The 23,436-nt window shown below is 37.8% G+C and overlaps 1 protein-coding gene across 5 annotated transcripts in view; it reads right to left on the bottom strand.

The window, feature by feature from the left end:
- The window catches only part of LOC122626569 (transcription-associated protein 1), a 189,537-nt gene extending 166,535 nt beyond the window's left edge, over positions 1–23,002 (bottom strand). For 3 of the 5 annotated variants that reach the window (XM_043806881.1, XM_043806882.1, XM_043806883.1), the window contains exon 1: positions 22,711–23,002. In XM_043806881.1, coding sequence (XP_043662816.1) covers positions 22,711–22,947 — 237 coding nt within the window. In that variant the 5' untranslated portion in view covers positions 22,948–23,002. The remainder of the gene's footprint in view (positions 1–22,710) is intronic. The other 2 variants (XM_043806879.1, XM_043806880.1) reach the window with 1 other exon arrangement.
- Between the last annotated feature and the right edge of the window lie 434 nt (positions 23,003–23,436).

The following is a 23,436-nucleotide window of genomic DNA, read 5'->3' as shown; positions in this document are numbered from 1 at the left end:
GCATTCCTCATGGAAAGACTGTTGTGCTACAAGCAACCGAATCTCCATGTTCTGGTTCTGGACAAGGGTTTGCATTGTTGTTTTCATAAACGACATGAGTTCCATCATACTTTGTTGCATGGTGACCAGCAAAGTTTCCAAATTGCTTTGCGGCTGCCTTGGGACCTGCTGAGCGTTTTCTGAGTGTGGCTGGAGTTATTATACCCGTTACTCGTAGAGTAAAAGGGTATACTAGATTCGTTGAAAAGTATGTAACAGGGAGAAGGAAGCGTTTCCGACCATATAAAGTAGATATGTATATATTATATATGCATATATATATATATTCTTGACCAGGATCAATAGCAGAGTCGATCTGGCCATGTCCGTCTGTCTGTCCGTCCGTATGAACGTTTGTCGATTCATGTTGCCACGCCCACTCTAACGCCCACAAACCGCCCAAAACTGCCACGCCCACACTTTTGAAAAAAGTTTTGATATTTTTTCATTTTTGTATCAGTCTTGTAAATTTCTAACGATTTGCCAAAGACTTTTTTGCCACGCCCACTCTAACGTCCACAAACCGGCAAAAACTGCCAGTGTTACTCGCACTTCAAATAGCTGAGTAACGGGTATGAGATAGTCGGGGAACTCGACTATAGCGTTCTCTCTTGTTTTCCATGTCTGTTTGTAGTGCTTCTGCGTAGGAGATGCCCTTAGTGGTATTTAGCGGACCGAATGAAGATCTGGCTGCCTTGCCGAAAAATACGTCTGGGGTACTTTTTGGGTTATGATACGCGTTTTGCATATTTTGTTAACGCATAGCTGTAGCTCGTTTCATGCGACTTTTGAACTCCTTTTAGACCGCACAGTCTCTGTAGTTTGACGAATGGTTTCCTCCACAGTTGCCACATTTTTTCTTTAAGGGGTCTTCTTTGTTTGTGGGGCAGTTTACGGAGTATGGCTTTGTGTTTCCATACTCCTGGCACTTTGAGCATTGTACAGGGCCGTTGCGTTTGTGTGGTTCTTCCACGGTGATCCTTCGATGCAGAAGGAGCTGCAGCTTGTAGATCGGGTGCACTTCGTTTTTCCTGAAGGGTTTGCTATTTGGTTTGAACTCGACCTTGAAGAGTGGTTGCTGCTTTTTGGTTATGTTAATAATGTTACTGACATTTTGGGCACAGAAGCCCTTGGCATTAAGGGCTTCTTGAATCTCAGAGGAAGCGTCGTCAGGTTCGATTCCTTTTAATACAACTTGCAGTCCCTTGCTGCTCTTTAGTTGGTAGATGTAGAAGTCCTTTTTCGTTTCCTCCAGGTATTTAGACACAGCTCGGAAGTGTTCTTCCTTTAATAAGCGGAACAACATGGAAATTATCGTCCCCTACCAGCGCAACAATTTTGTTGACCAGGGCGTTTGAGTTTTTTTTTTACCATATTTAAATAGGTGGGGGCTTTGGTTTCTTTTGGGTACCCTACCCCAACTCTGCTTGGTTGTTCTCCGCCTCTGCTAAGATGGAAAACGGTTGTCAATCTGACTCTTAGTTTGTTCGTTGCTTTTTTTGGTACGGTTGATCTTTGGTTTATTACCGACCGTGTTTAGTGGACTGAGTTTACGCTTAATCTGGATGTAGCGATCCATACCGCTCTGTATAACCGAGACCGCTTGTGGCTTATCGAAGCATACGGTTTTAGTTGCAATTGTATTTTGCTCTCCATCTGTTGGTACCGAATTCGCCATAATGTTAGTTGGTTTAGTAGCTGGTGGTGCTTTTGCTGCGACTGCTGTAATTGTAGCACTGCTAGTTGTTGGGGCTATTTCCATCGAAGCCGGCGGTGGTGGGGTTTGACTTTGGTAGCTCCATGATGTAGGAGTTGGAGTGAGCAAGAGCTCGCTCTCATCGACGGTCAGTAGAGCCGGGTTGCTCTTTGATGACTTGCTTACTTCGTCGATATCGCGTGTTGAGAAGTAAGAGAAACGGGCGTTTCTTGGATTTACGGAGCTTCTACGCTCTCGTGGCACTTATTAATTTATAACAAATATGCACTTGTCTTAGTCATAACACTAGTTATAGATGTAATATTTTTTGAGGAATATATTTTTTTGATTAGTTAGCGTCTTTTCGCACGAGATTTAAATTTAAGTTCAAATTTGAAGTTTAACGATTCGCACCAAACGGACAAAGTCTGGCTGCACAGTTGGTCTGGCAACGCCAATCGGTTCGTTTGATCAGTTAGCAGCACAAAATAAGTCATGAATACTGTAATGAGTAAAACACTGAAACTGAACATATGTATGAACTATGAGAGGGGTGTCTGCGACTTGGACACTGTAACATACGCCCTCTTTATGAGATCGTAAGAATTTTAAGATTCACACAACAAACAGCCAAGTATCTAAAGCAGAGGGAGGCTACTAGTGTAGAGGGAAGGCCCTCATTTCAAACCAGTAGATCGAAATTTCCAAGATGGGCGGCAAGCAATCCAAGGCCTTCGACAACACAGGACCACAAGGACGAGATCATAGGCGTGCAGCACTCTCTTAATTTCATCGCCATAACGTTGTTTATTCTAGAGATACTAAAACCGGTAAAGACATGCAAGAGATCAGTACAGAGCCGTCGTGACCATCATCATGCGATAGAGAGGATCGTGCCCAGCATCCCACATGTGCGATATATGTATAACATGAAAGCACCAATAAAATACGGAGTCCGCTTAACTCAAATTAAACTCAAATAATTACAGCCGGCTAAACAAACGAAATAAAATATTGATTCTATGCATTTCTAAATGACGCAAAGAAGCATACATACGACCATACATATATTTATATATATAATTAGTTGGACCACGTAAATATGTATGTATAATTTCAACATTATTCCATTCAATATAAATCCCTAAGAATATTCTAAGGAATCCTTAGGGAGTCCGCAGGATTCCCCGAAAATAGCATGGTTTTTTCTACAGGTATACCAAAGGAATTTGTCTTTTATTTGCATTATTGTTTACACATGCCAGTGAGGGCCGTATGTGGACAGTATGAACGCCTTGATCCATTAAATCTAGAATGTTGAGATTAATGTTAGATTTGCCACCATAACGCCTACGAACTGCCCAATACTGTAACGCCCACACTCTTGAAAAATTTGATATTTTTTCATTTTTTGATACTTTTAGTAAATTTGTATATTTTTGCCACGCCCACTTTAATGCCCACATACTTCCCAAAACAGTAACGCCTACCCCTGTGTATTTTTTTTTTTGTAAATTTCTATAGATGTGCCAAAAAACACTTTTTACCAAGTCCACAAACCGCCCATATCTAACACGCCATAATATTTTATTTTTTTTTCATTTTATTATCTTTTTCCCAATTTCAACCAATATTCCAGAAAATGTTGACATTTCTAGTTCGCACTTCCACTACCTGAGTAACGGGTATCTGATAGTAGGAAAATTCGACTATACAACTCAACTTACACATGGCCCTAGTAAAAAATATATTATTCAATAAAATATATTGTGAATGCAAATACAATAAAATGAGTACGTGAATTTCAAGGTCACGCTGACGTGAGGTTAAAAATGATGACATAACTTTTGACGGATCAAAGCGCGGCATGCGAAGATCTATTTGGAATACGAACGTGTGAAGATGAGGGAGTATGAGCGAAATATTACCCGAACGATCAAGCAATAGCTTAGCTTGTGTGGCAGTAAGGAAGTTAAACTGTACGAATCTAATTATTTTCCAGGCACTTTTAATATTTATTCTCGATTTGTTGGAGAGGTGATAGGCGTACCAAGATCCTACGAACCAAATACGATGAACTTACGCTGGCAACCTGGTGCCTGAACATCGAATGCCTCTCCCTCGGCCCAAGTCCTTCTCCAGTTCAAGGGCACTAATAGAGTTCTACGTCAAACCGCTCATATTAACAGTTGAAAAATTCAGAAAGGAAACCAGATAGAACGATTTTCTTGAGTATTTTACTAGTTTCTCAACTAATGGAAGTGCTAAGGGGAAATTTCAACGTTGGTTGAAAAAGCGATAGAAATTGGGAATAAATAATAAATCGGGGCCGTGTCAGATTTTGTAAAACAAATAATAAACTAAAAAGAAATGAAATCATTTTTGAAGTGTGGGTGTCTAAACATGTGTTTAGACATGATAAGTAGACAAACTATAAATATGTTCTATTTATGGGCTGTAATAAACATGTCACGGAACAGCATAAGTGGCAACTACAGATAAGTACGATTGCAGTGGTCTATTGCCAAAGTCTCAAGAGATATGATCACGCGGAAGGTGATTAGCGCGGTCATAGGCCACAAACATAGATTTAAGATAAATCTCAGCTGCATTGACCAACGCAGACTGCAGCGTCTTACAAGCGCTGCATTATATTTATATTAATTAGATGATAAGAACCTATGTAAGAATGAATAAAAGGCGATGCCCTCGCAGTAGCGAGTCAGTTAGATTCAAACGCCCGAATTGAACTCATTAAGTGTAAGCATTTTGGTCCTTCGAGAAATTCTGTTGTTTCCCCCACCACACACAGAAGAAAAAAACCAGCGCTTCAAAGTAAAAAGAGCAAGGTTATTCGAGTGATTCTGTTGTTTCCCCCATCAGTGGTAAGAAACACAGAATAAAAGACCACGCGTTAAAGTACTAGGACTATAAGGTGAAACATTGTGTTCTTGCTTTTCCTTGGATGATCAATCAGCTGTGAGTCGAGGCACAGCTAGGTCAACTGGGCGACCAATCAAAAAAGCCTCCAACAGATCACGCCAAAGAATACAAGCAGAAAGCACAAGTCACAGTGATTGTTTTCCCAAGATGTTGTCGGAAAGATCTGTGAAATTGATGCAAGACCAAGGAGAGCTGCAAAACAAAATACTGCAAGCCATCAAGGACAAGACATCTATACCAGCAATAGAAGCATTGGTAGACCAATTTACTACTAACAACAATGCGCTGGTAAAATTGGGAGTTGACGATCATCAATATTTATACCCGTTACTCGTAGAGTAAAAGGGTATACTAGATTCGTTGAAAAGTATGTAACAGGAAGAAGGAAGCGTTTCCGACAATATAAAGTATATATATTCTTGATCAGGATCAGTAGCCGAGTCGATTTGGCCATGTCCGTCTGTCCGTCCGTATGAACGTCGAGATCTCAGGAACTACAAAAGCTAGAAAGATTGAGATTAAGCATACAGACTCCAGAGGCATAGACGCAGCGCAAGTTTGTCGATTCATGTTGCCACGCCCACTCTAACGCCTACAAACCGCCCAAAACTGCCACGTCCACACTTTTGAAAAATGTTTCGATATTTTTTCATTTTTGTATTAGTCTTGTAAATTTCTATCGATTTGCCAAAAAAAATTTTTGCCACGCCCACTCTAACGCCCACAAAACCGCCAAAAACTGTATGTGCTGAAGACTCTGCTTCGCATCTTCGAATAGCTGACTAACGGGTATCAGATAGTCGGGGAACTCGACTATAGCGTTCTCTCTTGTTTAATGATAAAATATTTATTAAAACTATGGATGCTGTCAAGGCCTACAAGGAGTCGCAGTTAAAGGTAGAAACACTTGAAGAGATAAATATACCAAGTGGATCAAAATTATCTGATACCGCATCAGCTCGGAGCTCCATTCCAGTTGATAATCTGGTTCAGCTGGTGGTCAGAAGAGCGGACAGGGTGAGGCAACAGATAAGCCTAATCTTCGAAACCCTGGATAGTCCAAGTGAGATTGAACTAGTCAAGCAGCTGGCAATGATGAAAAGTCATTGGTCCAACGTGACGGACACACTGAAACTGTGGACCTTCCAACGTTTAATGGAAGTGCGAAGGAATGGTCAACATTTTACGAGCTGTTTTCTGAGCTAATAGACAGCAGGAAGGATCTCAGCAACACAAGGAAGCTGGGATATTTAAGAGCCTGCTTAAAAGGAGAAGCTCAAATGGTGGTTAGCCATTTGATAACGGGATCAGCGGCTAGCTATGCAGCAGCGTGGGAGCTTATCTGCAAACGCTATGAGAATAGCAGAAAAATATTCTCCCAACACTTCAACAAATTAATGGAACTGGAGTGCTTGCTGCCCCATGATGAGAAAAATGTAGGGAAGATTTTGGATACTGCGACCGAGAGCATATTCATCATAAATCAAAAAGGAAAAATAGGAAGCTCTGCTGACGTAATTTTAGCAGAAATGCTGCTGCGGAAATTTTCTCCAGAAGCCTTGCAGCTGTATGAACAGCATGTAAAAAAGGCAAGAACTATACAGTCCCCACAAGATGTACTGGAGTTTATTGAGCAACAATACAACTCAGTAAATTCCATTACCAAAAATACCGCTCAGCTTGCTACAAGAAAAGTGCAAGTTAGATCGTGTGCCTTTTGCTCTAAGGATGGCCACGATATGATGAAGTGTCTCAAATTCAGAGCACAATCAATCGAAAAAAGAAAAGAATTCGTTCAAAAGAACAGCAAGTGCTTTAGATGCTTTGGAAAGCATAATGCTATCGACTGCAGAAAGGAAATTACATGCAATCGATGCTCCAAAGGACACAACAGCCTTCTTCATAAAGACACAAAACGCAGTATCAACACCAATAGCCTTAAGCAAGGCCAAGACACACTATTGGCTACAGCTGTTGTGTTAGTGAAAAACAAAGCTGGAGGTTACAACGAGTTGAGGGCGCTTATTGACGGTGGATCCCAGAAGACGCTGATTTCAGAGGAAGCAGCACAAATATTAAGGATTCCCAGAGTAAGGAGTACTATAGAGGTCGAAGGTATCTCCCAGACTACTGAATTATCAAAAAATAGTGTCCACCTGACGATCAAACCAAAAATTCCAAGCAGCTTCAAAACATCATCGGAAGCATTGGTTTTACCAACACTCCATAGAGCCCTTCCCAGCAAGAAGTTTGATATTGAAATCAACAAAGAGTGGAAGGGCTACAGGCTAGCAGATCCACGATTCAACGAGCCATGCAGAATTGACATGGTGATAGGTGTGGCTCTATTTCCCCTGATTATGATGGAGAAAATAAAAACCGTGAATGGAATCTTGGGACAAAAAACCAGATTTGGATGGATTGTGTCCGGAAATATAACTCGAGCAGCAAAGCAAAAAATTATAAGTGCCACTACAACAATAAATCTAAAGGACCTGGAACGCTTTTGGGAATTGGAAGACGAAGCGAATAAGACGATTACAGACAATGCAGAATGCGAGAGAAAATTCCAAGAAACAACTGTCATCGTCGAAGGCAGATTTTCCACCAAGAGGCAAAGCTGGGGGACTCTCGCAAACAGGCAATGGCAAGGCTTATGCAAATGGACAAAGAATTTGTAGCTGCCATTAAAAATTAAGGTTTATGGGAAGCCGGTGTAAAATCAGTGAAGCATCACCTTAAACGAGTTATTGGTGAAAACCGCTTTACATATGAAGAATTTGCATCGCTGCTATGTCAAATCGAAGCATTAACGGACATATTAATTGGAGCTCCTGAACATTTTGACGAAAGTAAGACAATCAGCTCTTTGGATAGATGGAAGCTTATTCAACGCATCAGAGGTGATTTTTGGAAGAAATGGAAAGAGGAGTATCTGGTGTCATTGCAACAGCGAACCAAATGGCGCCAAGTAAAGCCAAATCTGAAGGTGGGATAGCTGGTTCTTTTAAAACATGAGAACACTCACCCTGCAAGATGGCCAATGGGAAGAATCATTAGTGCGACTAAAGGACAAGATGATAAAGTCCAAAAGCAGCTGGAGCTGCAACGCCATCTATAACGGAGTCAATGCAGCTACGCAAGGACAAGAAGCTTAGGCAGCGAGTTCCAAAAGGCAAATGGAATGGCACTGGAAGCATAGCTAGTGTGCTATGCTGTTTATTGATGTTGCAAGCTACAACTGCGACAGAAAATTCGGAAGAAATTCCCAAAGAACTTGGGAAAATTTACGACATCGACGCAAAAGCTGCAGTTATGGTGAACCAAATTGGTAAAATTGAAGTCGCTACATCCAGTTGGCAATTATTGTTTTATTATGACATGCAAGCCTATTTTGATGTCATAACACAATCAGAGGACTTCCTGGAAAAATCCCGCTTGGTTTGCAAAAAAATGGGAGACTTCAGGGACTACTGCGATTTCTTCGGCACGACAATACGGACAAAAATTGACAACATAAAAGAAAAGGCAAAATACTACGGCACCGTACCAACCGAAAGAAAAGGTTTATACTGTTCTTTGATATCGGAAATGCAAATAGAATACAGGAAAATATGCAAACGATCATAAAAAACGAAAAACATCTAATGGAATATGTTGACAATCAGACCTCGGTCATCAATGCCACGGAAGAATTAATAAGAGCAACTACAATAGAAGCAAACCGGAATTTGGAAAACTGACCCTACAAGTCAATATTATTGCAGAAACCATGAAGGAGCTCTTTATGGTATATAATTATTATCAATTAAATTCCTTATGTTATCAAATCAAGTGCGAAACTGGATTGAAGAGGCAGAAAGCCTACAAGCAACAGCGATATCAATGGTAACGAACATTAGTGAAGGAAGAATTTATCCTACACTAATTGCGCCTAATAAAATGCTAGAGGAGCTCGAAAAAGTTAAGCAAAAATTAGGACGAAAACAAATGCTACCGGGTGGAAATTCAGTTATACAATTAACACTGATCTATAAACTGATGAAGGCACAAGCTATGTTGAAGGATAATGTCCTATTCATTGAAGCAAAATTGCCGATATACAACAATCAGGAAACGGATCTCTTTGAAGTAATCCCAATACCACTGTGGACAAACGGAACAAAGCTTATTCCGAAATTGAATTCTACATTTTTTGCGTTCAATACAGACATTAACGCATATCACCTAATGTCTGAAATGGAAATTAACCAATGCAGACAAGAGGATTCGACAACATGGCTGTGCGAAAGTAATTGGGCATGGAAAATCGCGGATGATCACTCTTGCGAAATATCTCCATTGAAACCAAGCAAGGCACACTCATGCGAAATGATGGAATTCCAAGGCAATTCGTTCATCAAAGAGATAAGTGGATCCAATCGTTGGCTATTTAGACTGTTTCGGAATACAACTGCTAATATAAGATGCAACGAACAGCATCAAGTTATAAGACTGCCCAATCAATGCATTATACAACTACTTGCAGGATTCACAGCAATATTAGGGGATACAACAATAATTACTCCTCAAAAAGTAATTTCAACAGCGTCTGAAATGTCTATCTTCCCCAGTTTACGAATTATAGATGACAAGGAGACATGGAACGTGGTCCCGCTGAAGCACTTGATTGTCAATAACACTAATGAACTGCAAAATCTTCAAATGTGCATCAAGACTCAACATGGCACGGGACAGCGTGCCAAGAGATATGATCACGCGGGAGGTGATTAGCGCGGTCATAGGCCACAAACATAGATTTAAGATAAATCTCAGCTGCATTGACCAACGGAGACTGCAGCGTCTTACAAGCGCTGCATTATATAATTAGATGATAAGAACCTATGTAAGAATGACTAAAAGGCGATGCCCTCGCAGTAGCGAGTCAGTTAGAATCAAACACCCGAATTGAACTCATTAAGTGTATGCATTAGTTTATAGTGTGAACAGTGGGAGTAAAAGTCTGTGAGTTTTTGCGTGTCAAAGTAGAGATTTTTCGATTCGTCGAAAATTCAGGCTCACAATTTTTTGTGGCATATCGATAACACAAAAAATTTAAGGAGAAAAGTGTGAGCCTGAATTTAGAAATGTTAGAATCTTTTAAAATATCATCTTTCTTGTATTCTCCCCGTTACCTCCAGTGTCCCAATAGGGAGCCGCGTCGTAAAAACTCAAAGCCGTGAACTTATATAGGTATATTATGTTTAATTATACCCGTATTATACCCGTGTATCTAGGCAGTTTTCACAAATAGTTCCGTTATAGCTAATATAATACGTATATGAATATTATTATGATATTTTCATGTTATTTATTTATAAATTACTCATCCAAATACAGCTGTCAAACAGTAACTCCACGAACACAAACAAGTTGTGGTTTCGGGTGCTGATTCTCGACAGAATTTATGTCAATAGACGATGTCCAATTCACTTTGTAAACGCCAGTTATGGTACCATGTTTGTATGGAACGAGTAGTCCAAACATAACGCTTACAAAGGCAAACAATAATACTTGTTTAGCAGCATAATAAATTGTATGTTAGCCAGCTGCTTTAATGAACGCAGCGGCAGCCGACGAATTCGAAGTTCCCGAGGTATGCCTGGGGAATTTTGAAAAATAAGCAAGGGTTTTCTCGAGGAATTCCCGGGGAATATCGAAAAATAAGCAAGGTCTTTTTCCGAGGAATACTAGAGGAACTCCTTTAGTATTCCTCGGGAAAATACCTGTAAATCCAGAAAAATCTCCTAAAAACGTAAAAAAATTATTTAAATGTTAAATTAAATTTTTATTTTTCTTTTATTCCATTATTTTTGTTTTTTGTTTGTTTCCATTGTTTTTTACACATGCCAGTGCGAGGGCCAAGGCCGCTGGCTGCTGGCCTTCTAATGTGCTCATGCTATCTGTAAAACCGAAAATTCTAACAGGCGCGTTCCAGGGTATTTCCAACAAATAATTAATCACGGAGGCATTGGCGTTGCCTATAGCGACAGTTTAATTTCTTATAAAATTCAAAATCCTTAGATCAACAAATATAAATTAAATATACACTTAAAAATATATAAATATCCCACCAATTATTAGAACGGTATTCAGAAGTCTATACAGTCGGCTTGACTTCGGTGTTCAAAACTAGCTCAAAGAAGCTGGGTCTGAAAAACTCGAATTTTTGAAATTTGAAAGGTGGAATCGTTTGACCATCGTTTGACCATGTTTGACCACCAATTACTTTTTTTTGACCACGTCCAGTTTTCAAGATATGAAATTTCGAAAATTTTCGAACTTCAAAAAGTTGACTTTTTATACCCGTTACTCGTAGAGTAAAAGGGTATACTAGATTCGTTGAAAAGTATGTAACAGGCAGAAGGAAGCGTTTCCGACCATATAAAGTATATATATTCTTGATCAGGATTAATAGCCGAGTCGATCTGGCCATGATCGTCTGTCCGTCCGTCTGTCCGTCCGTCCGTCTGTCCGTTTGTCTGTCCGTATGAACGTCGAGATCTCAGGAACTACAAAAGGTAGAAAGTTGAGACTAAGCATGCACACTCCAGAGACATAGACGCAGCGCAAGTTTGTCGATTCATGTTGCCACGCCCACTCTAACGCCCACAAACCGCCCAAAACTGTCACGCCCACACTTTTTAAAAATGTTTTGATATTTTTTCATTTTATTATTAGTCTTGTGAATTTCTATCGATTTGCAGAACAACTTTTGGCCACGCCCACTCTAACGCCCACAAACCGGCCGAAACTGCCACGCCCACACTTTTGAAAAATGTTATGATATTTTTTCATTTTATTATTAGTCTTGTGAATTTCTATCGATTTGCAGAAAAACTTTTTGCCACGCCCACTCTAACGCCCACAAACCGACCGACACTGCCACGCCCACACTTTTGAATAATGTTATGATATTTGTTCAGTTTTGTGTTTCTTTTGTAAATTCCTATCGGTGTTCCAAAAATTTGTTTGTCACGCCCAATCTTACGCCCACAAATCGCCCAAAACTTTCAAGCCCACAGAAAAATGTGTTGTTGTAAATTTCTAATTGCCAAACTACTTTTTGCCACGCTCACTCTAACGCCCACAAGCCGCAAAAATGCCATGCCCATAAATAACTAAATATTGAGTTATTATACCCGTTATACGTAGAGTAATTAGTTTGGATTATATAATGTTTAAATATTATCTTATAATATAATTTATATAATTTCGATCAGAGCAATGGTAAATCGGAGTAAGATTTATCCTGCGCTGATCAATGTTCTAATAAATAAATGAAATCATATGTTGTTTTGCTTTTCTTTCCCACTTCTCAATAATTCAATATATATTGATCTAGTGTTGAAAAGAATTTTTGTGTTAAAACTCGCTCTTAGCTTCTCTTTCTTAGGGCGCTTTTTCACGTTTTTTACAAGTGCTGAAAAGAATTTTGGTGTTAAATCTCGCTCTCAGCTTCTCTCTCTCTCTCTTAGAGCGCTTTTCCACGATTTTTACAAGTGCGTGGCAGGTGAATGTTAGAGAGAGAGGGATGTCTCTGTTGACACTTTGAAAATAGAAATTGATGCGCACTCTTTATAAAGAGAGAAACTCAGTTTTTGAACAAACATAATATTATCAATATGTGCCATTTTTCCTTTCTGACCTTTTATTTATCTTATTTTACTATAGTAAATTATATGTTTCTTGGTTTCTAGTTTCTTTTGGTAAGAGAAAAGTTAAATTCTATAAACTTAAAGTTTGTTTTTCTTATGAGCTGGCAGGCGCTATTAATCATATGTTATGGCTATTTGGCTTTTCTCAGGTACTCTTCAATAATTCAATATATATTGATCTAGTGTTACATAGAATGAAATGTTAATAAGAGCATTGCTCTTAGAGAATGTTAAATCTAAATGGTAGAACTCGCTCTTAGCTTACGGTGCTTTCCCGCGCTTTTCTTGAAAAAGTAAATAGTAAAAGAAAAGAATAAAGAAGGGAGTCAGTCGAAGACTAAATTTTTGTATTACAACATCTATTTAGAGCCAAGTGCGATTTTTAATTGATTTTTCAAGTTCCACACATTTTCTTGCCAACCCATAAGTGTTAGGCTCAATTTTTAACGTAAAGATTACATTTTTGAATAAAAAGTTGCATAAATTAACGTAAAATTTAAATTAGAACGCGGTCGTGAGTGCGGTTGCTGCTTCGATTGACGTCGCAGCCGTTTGGCCCGCTGCTGTCTCGTCGCTGCGCTCATTGCTAAGTATCAAATTTGTATTGTTTTTTCTTCATCCTAATATCGCCCGCGCTTTTCTACCCATATTAATATAAGAACTGAGCCTTTTTAAAGGCTTATTCTTATATTTTTATCCATATACGTATTCAGCGTATATAAACTTAATAGTACTAAAAGTTTAAGTCTTTTTAAAGACTTACACTTACAATACTATTAATACTATACTATAATATTATACTATATAATTATACTATATTGAAATAATAATAATTTAAGACTTAAGTCTTTTTAAAGACTTCTTAACTTATTATTATTTATTTTTTTCACATTTAATCTTAATATATTCTATAAATTTTCCCATTTTCACATTTAATCTCAATATATTCTATAAATTTTCCCATTAATAGAAATATAAGCATTTTTAAAAGCTTACTCTTATATTTTTATTCATATACGTACTCAGCGTATATAATCTTAATAGTACTAAAAGTTTAAGTCTTTTTAAAGACTTGCACTTATAATACTATTCATTTAGTTAGGTTGGTTCTAATAATAATAATTTAAGCTTAAGTCTTTATATAGACTTTTTCTTAACTTAATATTATTTCGCTTTTTTCACAGTTAATTTAAATCCATTATACAAATTCTATAAATTTTTTGTAAATATAAGAATTATACTTTTTAAAAGAATAAGTTATATATTTTTATACATACATATTTTACATATTTATACGTATTTGTTTAATAGTGCTGCAAGTGTTAGTCTTTATAAAGACTTATACTTCTAATACTATTAATTAAATTATATTGATATTTAAAATAATAATATAAGCTTGAGTCTTTTTAAATACTCATTCTTATAATATTATTTTTCTGTTAAGTATTGTTTCTGGGTTCAATAAATAATAAATTCGAAATATTTAATATATATATTTATAAATACTTTATTAAGTCGTGTATATAATTGCTAGAAATGCCTCGCTTAAATAGACCCACTGCTTCTCAACGTGCAAGAACGCAATTGTTGAGATATAGGATAAATAGGGAAAATGAAGGATATGCAGAGATGGAGAGAGTGGCAAACACAGTATCTCAGCGTAGGCGGAGGGAAGATTCCTTAGTCAGGAATGCAGAGCAGGGCGTCAATACAGTGTCTGTCTAGACGCTTGAATCGCTCTGTTCGTGCGATTGAGCAAGCGACTGACACTCAGTTTCGTTCTCAAAGGCGACTAGATCCTGCAATTCGCGTAGTTGAGCAAGCAGTCGATACTCGGCGCCGTTCTATAAGACGGCGAATCAGCGAGAATCGAGCTGTGGAGCAGGTCCAAAACACTGCAGAGCATAGGGAAAGGCGCTTGAATCCTGCTCTTCGCGTGGTTGAGCAAGCAGCCGATACTCGGCGCCGTTCTATAAGACGGCGAATCAGCGATAATCGAGCTGTCGAGCAGGTCCAAAACACTGCTGAGCATAGGGAAAGACGTTTGGATCCCGCTCTTCGCGCAATTGAGCAAGCAGCTGATTCTCGACGTCGTTCTGAATGGCGACAAAATAGCGAGAATCGAGCTATGGAGCAGGTTCAAAATACTGCTGGCCATAGAGAAAGGCGCTTGGATCCTGCTCTTCGCGTAGTTGAGCAAGCAGCCGATACTCGGCGCCGTTCTATAAGACGGCGAATCAGCGATAATCGAGCTGTCGAGCAGGTCCAAAACACTGCTGAGCATAGGGAAAGACGTTTGGATCCCGCTCTTCGCGCAATTGAGCAAGCAGCCGATACTCGACGTCGTTCTGAAAGGCGACAAAATAGCGAGAATCGAGCTGTGGAGCAGGTTCAAAATACTGCTGACCATAGGGAAAGGCGCTTGGATCCTGCTTTTCGCGCAATTGAGCAAGCAGCCGATACTCGACGTCGTTCTGTAAGGCGACAAGATAGCGAGATTAGGTTTATGGAGCAGGAACAAAACACTGCCAACCATAGAAGAAGGCGCTTGGATATCGTGTATCGCGCGGGTGAGCAAGAAGCAAATACCCTGCGTCGAGCACTAGCAAGAGATACACAGGAACGCTTATTAGAAAGAGAGCGTGATAGGGCTAACAGAGCTAGGGATAGGGCCGGTAGGGATCGCAGGGTAGTCGAGCAGGCAAGAAATACACTTGCTCGACGAAGCGCACGATTAGCTGCTCGACAAGCAACTATCGATGCAATTAGAAATATAAGTCAAAGAGTTAGTCAGTATAGAAGCCTTAGTGCTAATAGGGAAGCAGAAAATCTTCGGAATGCATTTCGAAGTCAGGAGATTAGACTTGATATAGCTCAGGAAAATAGGACTATTAGAATCAGGCCTATTGAAATAGAAGCTCACATAGCTACATTCAATAGGAATGTTAAGCTTGGCCCAGATCAGATTTGCTTTTGTTGCAAAGGATTGTGGTTCCCCAAGCAAATAAGTAAGCTTTCTAGGACTTATTTGGAAGAACATTGCGAGTTCAGGGAAGAGATATACCAAAATGCAAGACATCTTGCTTTATTGGTAATCTTTTCAAGTTTTGCAAAACTTGTCATAGCAACATAAAAGCCGGCCGAAAGCCCAAAGGAGCCATTTCAAACGGCTTAGATTTCCCAGAAATTCATAACTCTTTGAGGGGCCTAACTCCCTTGGAAGAACGACTGATTTCACCTCGCCTTCCATTTATGATAATTAAATCAATAGGTCACGAGCGTCAAAGTGCTATTAAAGGAGCAGTTGTCAATGTCCCAATTCCGGTAAGCAATATCGTGACGTCTCTTCCACGAGCTTTCAATGAGGCTGAGGTAATACAGCTCCACCTCAAACGAAGAATGGAATATGGACATGATTTCATGGCAGAAACCATACGGCCTGCCAAAATTGCTGACGCTATTAGGTATTTAGTTAATACTGAGCTTTATAGGAAGCACAATGTGTCAGTTAACGAGCAGTGGATCTCTGACTTCACATCCGATACTGTTCCATTCGTAGCATCTCAAGCTGATGTAGCCTTTGTAGAGGGACAACTAGCCATCCAGCAGGAGGATGAAAATTCGGAGGCGCGTAATTCGGATCTGAATACAGAAGCCGAAGAACTAAACCCTGGAGGACAAGAAACATTGCTTGAGAATAACCAGACACATAATGTAGGAATGACGAGAATTACAATAGCTCCAGGTGAGGGCCAAAAGCCTCTCGACGTAATTCTCGATACTGATTCTGAAGAACTGGCATTCCCTAGCATATATGCTGGCATAAAAAGACCATCTTCAGAAAGCTACACAACCATAGTTAGATCTGAACTTAGGAATGTAGATAGACGAGGTTGTCGAACTGATAAGGTTTTCTTGGAATTGATAAAAATTCGAAATAATATTTCAACTTGCTTACGTAAGCGGAGTGCCTCCAGTGCCATAACAGCTGCTAACGTCCTAAATGAAGATTTTATTGGCAACCTCATTTGTCATGATGAGGGATATAGGATCCTTAGGGACATTCGCACGTCTCCTGCTCATTCGCCAATTTGGGCTGCCAACTTTTTTCATAACTTTATCGGCCGCTGAAACTAGGTGGCCAGAGCTGCTAGTACTGCTCAAGCGCAATGTAGATAGGGTTAATATAAGTGAAGAAGAAGCTTCAAGTTTGCAGTTTGGGGAAAAGGCGCGCCTTATAAGAACAGACCCAGTGACGTGCGCTAGATATTTTGATTACAGGTATAGAGAAGTTTTAAAACTTATGAAAAAGCCAGGGGGTGTCTTTGGAAGTAATTTCGTTACTACCTATTACTGGCGAGTTGAGTTTCAACAGAGAGGTTCGCCTCATATTCACAATGAAACAATTTAAACAATGAAGAGTCTATACGTACTGTAATAGCCTTCATTGATCAGTTTGTAACTGTGGATGTTACAAACCCAGATTTGGCTCCGTATATTGAATACCAAAAGCATAAGCACGGGCATTCGTGTCTTAAAAAAGTGCGGGAACAATCTATTTGTCGTTTCGGTATTCCATACCCTCCAATGCCCCAGACGGAAATTTTAAATCCACTTCCCGAAGCAACTCAAAATTCTCTTCATCACGAAAACTTCAAAAAAATTCGAGATTTTCTGCTTCGCAATCATGCAGATGACATGATTAGCCATTTAAGCATATTTGAAAATTTTCTTACTCACAACCATGTGATATTAGGTCTAGTTTGAAAAAACCACAGATTTTTCTGAAGAGAACATTTGCAGAAATTCAAGTAAATGCTTATAATAAACACATTCTTTCTATGCAAAGGGCAAATATGGATATCCAGTTAATTTTGGACCCTTTTGCTTGCTGTAGCTACATTATTAATTATATTAACAAATCCCAACGGGGTATTTCGAAGTTAATGCGAGAAGCAGCTAATGACATTAGAAGAGGCAATTCAAGCACTCGACAAAAGCTACAGTATCTCGGTTACAAGTTTATTTCAGGCACTGAGATATCTGCTCAGGAAGCCGTGTATTGTTGTCTGGGAATGGCGTTGTCCGAAGCAAGTAATAAGTGCGTTCATATCAACACCTTCCCTCCAGAACAACGAGTTCGTATGCTTAGACCTACACGCGACCTTCAAAATATGCCTCAGAATTCAACTGACATATTTCTGAAAGGATTGCTGGATAGATACGAACAAAGACCAGATTTCCATGAAGGCCTGTGTTTAGCCGATTTTTCAGCAAATTTTGAGTTTTCGAAAAGCCGTAGAAGTACTCGTCAGAGGGCAAATAGTGACGATGAAACTGAAGAAGGCAATGACGTGTTAGGAGAAGTATATTTTCCGCTCCGAGATGGAAGCGGTTTTATTAGGGAAAGAAATAGGGCTAGTATTATTAGGTATAGGCCATTTAATATTAATACAGATAGGATTAACTATTTTAGATCGTTAGTTATGCTCTTTTCTCCGTGGCGAAACGAACAGGTAGATTTAATTCAAAGAAATTGCGAGGAATTTTATAAGGAGAATGAGGAGGCTATTAAAGCCAACTTTGAAAAGTATAATGCCATAGATAGTTTAGAAGACGCGCTTAGAAGGGCCATGGAGGCAGATAATATAGAAGAAAATGAAGAAGAGGAGGTCGAACATAATGAGGAGTTTAGGGCATTAGCTATTCCTGAAATATCTTCTCAAATTAATGTTTTAAACTTCAGCAACAATTTGTTAGATGTTGATCCGGATAGCAATATCCGGGTAATAAAGCTTCCGCCACTTATATCCCCTTTAAACTTAGCCAATTTAGTTAGATCACTAAATTTGGAGCAAAAAACTTTTCTTACTCATGTCTTGCATAATGCAAGGACAAATCGAACTTTTTATGAGTTCGTAGGTGGCGGAGCAGGTGTCGGCAAAAGTAGATTAATATCAACCTTATTTCAGTCCCTATCCAAGGAGTATAATGGTAGAGTAGGATGCGACCCAACTTCGGTAAAAATTTTACTGTGTGCTCCCACAGGCAAAGCTGCTTTCGGAATCGGAGGATCCACTCTTCATTCCATGTTCTCTCTCCCTGTAAATCAGGCTGGGTCCGCATTTAGAAGTTTAAGTCCTGATTTGTTGAATACCCTTCGTTCAAGATTTCTTGATCTTAAAATTCTTATAATAGACGAAATTTCTATGGTCGGTGCAACAATGTTTTCTCATTTAGACTCTCGCCTAAAGCAAATATTTTCTAATGTTGAAACTCCTTTCGGAGGTATTTCGGTTATCGTGTTCGGCGATCTTAGACAGTTGCGGCCCGTATGTGATCGCTGGATTTTTCAGCCCCCGGCGCATGATCCATACAGTGCTATATTTGGATCGTATCTGTGGAGTCCTTTTAGGTTTTTTGAACTCACAGAAATAATGCGACAGCGAGATGACCAACCGTTTGCTATTGCACTCAATAACATGGCATCCGGCCAAATGACGTCTGATGATGTTAGCTTGCTTAGATCTAGAATTTCCAATGAAAGTCAAATTCCAAATGACTCAATTCACCTTTTTACAAGTAATCAGGACACAGATCGGTACAATAGGGAGAAGCTTAACTCGATTCCCACTGCTCAATTTCTCTCGGAAGCTATAGACTCAGTTAAGTCCGCTCAAATAAGCTTAGAGCAGAGGAACAGATGTCTGGAACAAGCTAGGTCCCTAAAAACATCTGAGACACAAGGATTGTGTACCTCTCTGACTTTAAAAACCACTGCCAAATATATGATGACGGTCAATGTAGATACATCAGATGGCCTCGTAAACGGAGCCACTGGTGTCCTTAGGGAGATAGGCTTCAGTACGTCCAACACTCCAGATCTTCTTTGGATACAATTTTTAGATGAAAGCATAGGAGTAAATGCGCGTTCCAAGCGCAGACATTGTGAGGAGGCTTTATGGACGCCGATTTCGAAAATAATAAAAAATTTTCAAATTAATTCTAATCAGGCAACTACAATTGACCGAAAGCAGTTTCCAGTGGTTCCTGCAGAAGCCATTACTATTCATAAAAGTCAAGGAGCTACGTACAGTAAAGTGGTAGTTCACACTAACTCCAGCATGCAGAGAGCTGCGCTGTATGTAGCCTGTAGTAGAGCAACAACTGCGGCAGGTCTCTTCATTATTGGACCTTATTTCCCCCCAAGATCCGCTCAGGATTCAGCTTCAGAAGCAGAGCTCCGAGAATTGCGTTCCACTAAGCTACTGAATACCCATTTCGATTGTTTAATCAATAGTCCGAACCTTCATATTTTTTTCCATAATACGGAAAGTTTACACTGCCACATTAGCGATGTTTGTTCCGATCGGCTAATGCTTAGGTCTTCTATTTTGTGCTTCGTTGAAGCATCAACATACTCAAATGAAGTATATGAAATTCCTGGCTTTACCACAGCAGTGAGATTAGATTGCCAGTCAGTAGCTAGCGGAGCCCGACCAAAATGAGGCATTCTCGTTTTTATTCGAAACGAACTATTTGAGAATGTTAGTCTTTGCTCAAGTGGTCGATTTTTTTCAAATCCTTTAAATTTAGCCTCTCCAGTGTTTGAGTTTGCTATCTTTAAGTACCGATCTTTAGGGATTCTAGTTTTATATAAAAGTCCGACCTATCCCTTAAAGAAGTTTGAAACTGAATTTAAGGAGTTATTTCAGAACCACACATTTTTAAATAGTAATTGTTTAGTGTTAGGAGATTTTAACTTGTGCCTCCACTCCATCTCTGGCTGCTGCAAGCAAATTTTCGATTTTTTAGTAGATGTAAAGGGTTTTGGTTCTTTGCTAGATTTGGATTCGTCTACAACCAATTGCAATACGCATATTGATTGGGCGTTTTCAAATATTTTCGATAATAGGGCCACTGCGCGCACATTTGAGACCACATATAGTTACCACAGTGGTATATTAGTTAGCGTTAGGGAGGCAGATTAGGTATTGTAGTTATTTTATTAAATATAAACTAAATAAGTATTTATTATTATTATTTATTTTCATTATAAGTATTTATTATTAAAAAAAAAAAAAACAAAAAAAGAACAAAAATTAATATTATTATATAAGTCTGATAATTTAATTTAATTAAAAAAAAAACAAGAAAAACCCCAAAAAAAAAATTGAATTTTTTAGTTATTAGATGTATTTATTATTAAATAAAAAAAAATAAAAACCACAAAAAAAAACTTAAAAAAAATAATTAATATTTTTAAATAAGTCTAATAATTTAATTTAATTTAAAACAAAAACAAGAAAAAACCCACAAAAAAATAAAAAAAAAAAAAATAATAATAAATATTTTTAAATAAGTTTGCTAATTTAATTTAATTTATTTTTTAATTATTTAATATAATAATAACAATATCTATGCCTCCGTATGCTACGGACAAACGAAATTTTTGGGGAACATGGAGTTTTATAAATTTTTCAAAGTTTGAAAACTCAAGTCGACTCGTAGGTCCCCAAAACTGATTTTGGTTTAAACGACCCCGTTGTAACTCAACGGCCTCCACGTGGTGTTCCCTGGGTACCGATTTCAAAATTTTAATCGGAAGCTAATTCGAGCGGCGAAAAGTTACGTAAATATATGAAGGCATATTTATTGTTTTTTAAATTTAGCTGCTGAGTAACGGGTATCTAATAGTCGGGGAACTCGACTATAGCGTTCTCTCTTGTTTTTTTTTAAATCGCAATAACTTCGTTTAGAATTTTGAAAAAACTTTTAGTTTAGAAAATATAAACACTTAGAGAATTAGGCATTTTCTATACCTCAAAACAAATTTTTTTTTTTTAATCGAAATAACATCGTTTGACCACGTTTGACCACCCTTTAGAATTTTGAAAAAACTTTTAGTTTAGAAAATATAAGCACTTAAGGAATTCAGCATTTTCCATACCACACAACTCAATATTTTGAAACAAAAAGGTTTGACCATCCTTTAAAAATGCTTTTTATCGTTTGACCACCCTTTAAAAATTGTTTTTTTTCGTTTGCCCACCCTTAAAAAAAAAAATTTTCGTTTGCCCACCTCTTAAAACTAAATATTTTCAAAAAAAATCGTTTGACCATCCTTTAAAAATGCTTTTTATCGTTTGACCACACTTTAAAAATTGTGGGTGGGCAAACGAAAAAATCAATTTTTAAAGGGTGGTCAAACGATAAAAAGCATTTTTAAAGGATGGTCAAACCTTTTTTTTTGAAAATATTTAGTTTTAAGAGGTGGGCAAACGAAAATATTTTTTTTTAAGGGTGGGCAAACGAAAAAATCAATTTTTAAAGGGTGGTCAAACGATAAAAAGCATTTTTAAAGGATGGTCTAACCTTTTTTTTTGAAAATATTGAGTTGTGTGGTATGGAAAATGCTGAATTCCTTAAGTGTTTATATTTTCTAAACTAAAAGTTTTTTCAAAATTCTAAAGGGTGGTCAAACGTGGTCAAACGAAGTTATTGCGATTTAAAAAAAAAGTCAACTTTTTGAAGTTCGAAAATTTTCGAAATTTCATATCTTGAAAACAGGACGTGGTCAAAAAAAAGTAATTGGTGGTCAAACATGGTCAAACGATTCTATCTTTCAAATTTCAAAAATTCGATTTTTGCGGACCCAGCTTCTTTGAGCTTTCAAAACTTTGCTAGAAAAAGCCTGTGAGATTTGTTTTTTCAAACTCTCGCGAGGAAAAATACTGAAGGGTTGTTGTATTACTAACACATGCAATGGTATTATATTTTTAGGTCCATACAATTTTGGCGCTACATTGCATCCTGAAAATATTATTGGTCTTTGCTAAAATGCTGTGAGCACTATACACTATAGACTTTTTTTTACGATCCTAATTCTTCTTTATTGTATCAGTTTGTTGGTGAAAACGTTCCATTAAGCTGCTGAAAGCAACAACGAAACAGAGCAATTTATATCAAATAATAGAGGAAAGGGGTTTTTTGTGAAAAGAATAGACTTGATTAAGGATTAATAATGGCCCTTAACGTCCAAAATTTGATTCAAAACTGTGGTTTTTGTTTTAACCGATTGTTCCTGGAGCTTTGGGTCACCCGATCGACAAGCAATTTTACCATATGTTCTACATAAAAAATGTCAATACCTATATACATGCATATGTATTAAGCTATACACAATTATATATATGCATATGTACAAAAGTTCTAATTATTTGTTAAGAAAACATTTAAAAAAGTTTAAATTTGCATTTTAAAGTTAAATATATCAAGCAGGAAGTCCTAATTTGTCATTATAAACAAAGTGTTACTTGAGTTTATGGAACTTACGTGCTGCATTGTATTTTCTTGAATAAACTGAGGCTCACCATCCTGAAGTATACGCAAAAATATTTTTAACGAATTTTCTAAGAAAGATGGATATGCTGGACTTTGCATTATCATTTCAAAGTGTTCACTTAGCTCTTGAGTAGCTTTCAGCTTAAGTTCGTCTTTAGAAGAGGAATCATTTAGAATATTTAAATAATTCCGAAAGGTATTCACCGGTACATTTTCGATTAGCGACATCGTAAACCGTAAACTTTTTCAACAACTAAACCGCTCTAAACAATAATAAACCGGCGGAATTTATATCAATGGATTTAATGTTAGGAGTGTTTTCTAGCACTTTAGAAATATTGAAAAACGAACGCAAATAAATGATACGCAAACAAGTTTGTTGTAATATAGCGTTTCCACGGATCAGCATCTGCATTAAATACATCACATTTAACCAATGGTCCAAATACTTAATCATTATAATCGATAAAATTCCATGATCATTGTATTTTCATGCAGGATATAGGTTTAACTATCTTTAAGTTTAAAATAACTTTGTGAATATGATTACCAGAGGGTACCCCATTGGCAAGTAAAATTTTCCTACAACATGTTTTATAATATTTTTTTTAAGGGAATTTTGTTATTTGCATTTGGGCATAAGATTGTGAAGAATAAATTCTTTGCATTCTTAAGTGCTTCTCTAAAAAAGCAATCCATAATATATTTAAAGCCGAA

Source organism: Drosophila teissieri, chromosome 2L (genome assembly GCF_016746235.2).
Source record: "Drosophila teissieri strain GT53w chromosome 2L, Prin_Dtei_1.1, whole genome shotgun sequence".
Classification (NCBI taxonomy): domain Eukaryota; kingdom Metazoa; phylum Arthropoda; class Insecta; order Diptera; family Drosophilidae; genus Drosophila; species Drosophila teissieri.
The sequence above is the reverse complement of the archived record's forward strand: the minus strand, read 5'-3'. Positions and strand labels throughout refer to the sequence as shown.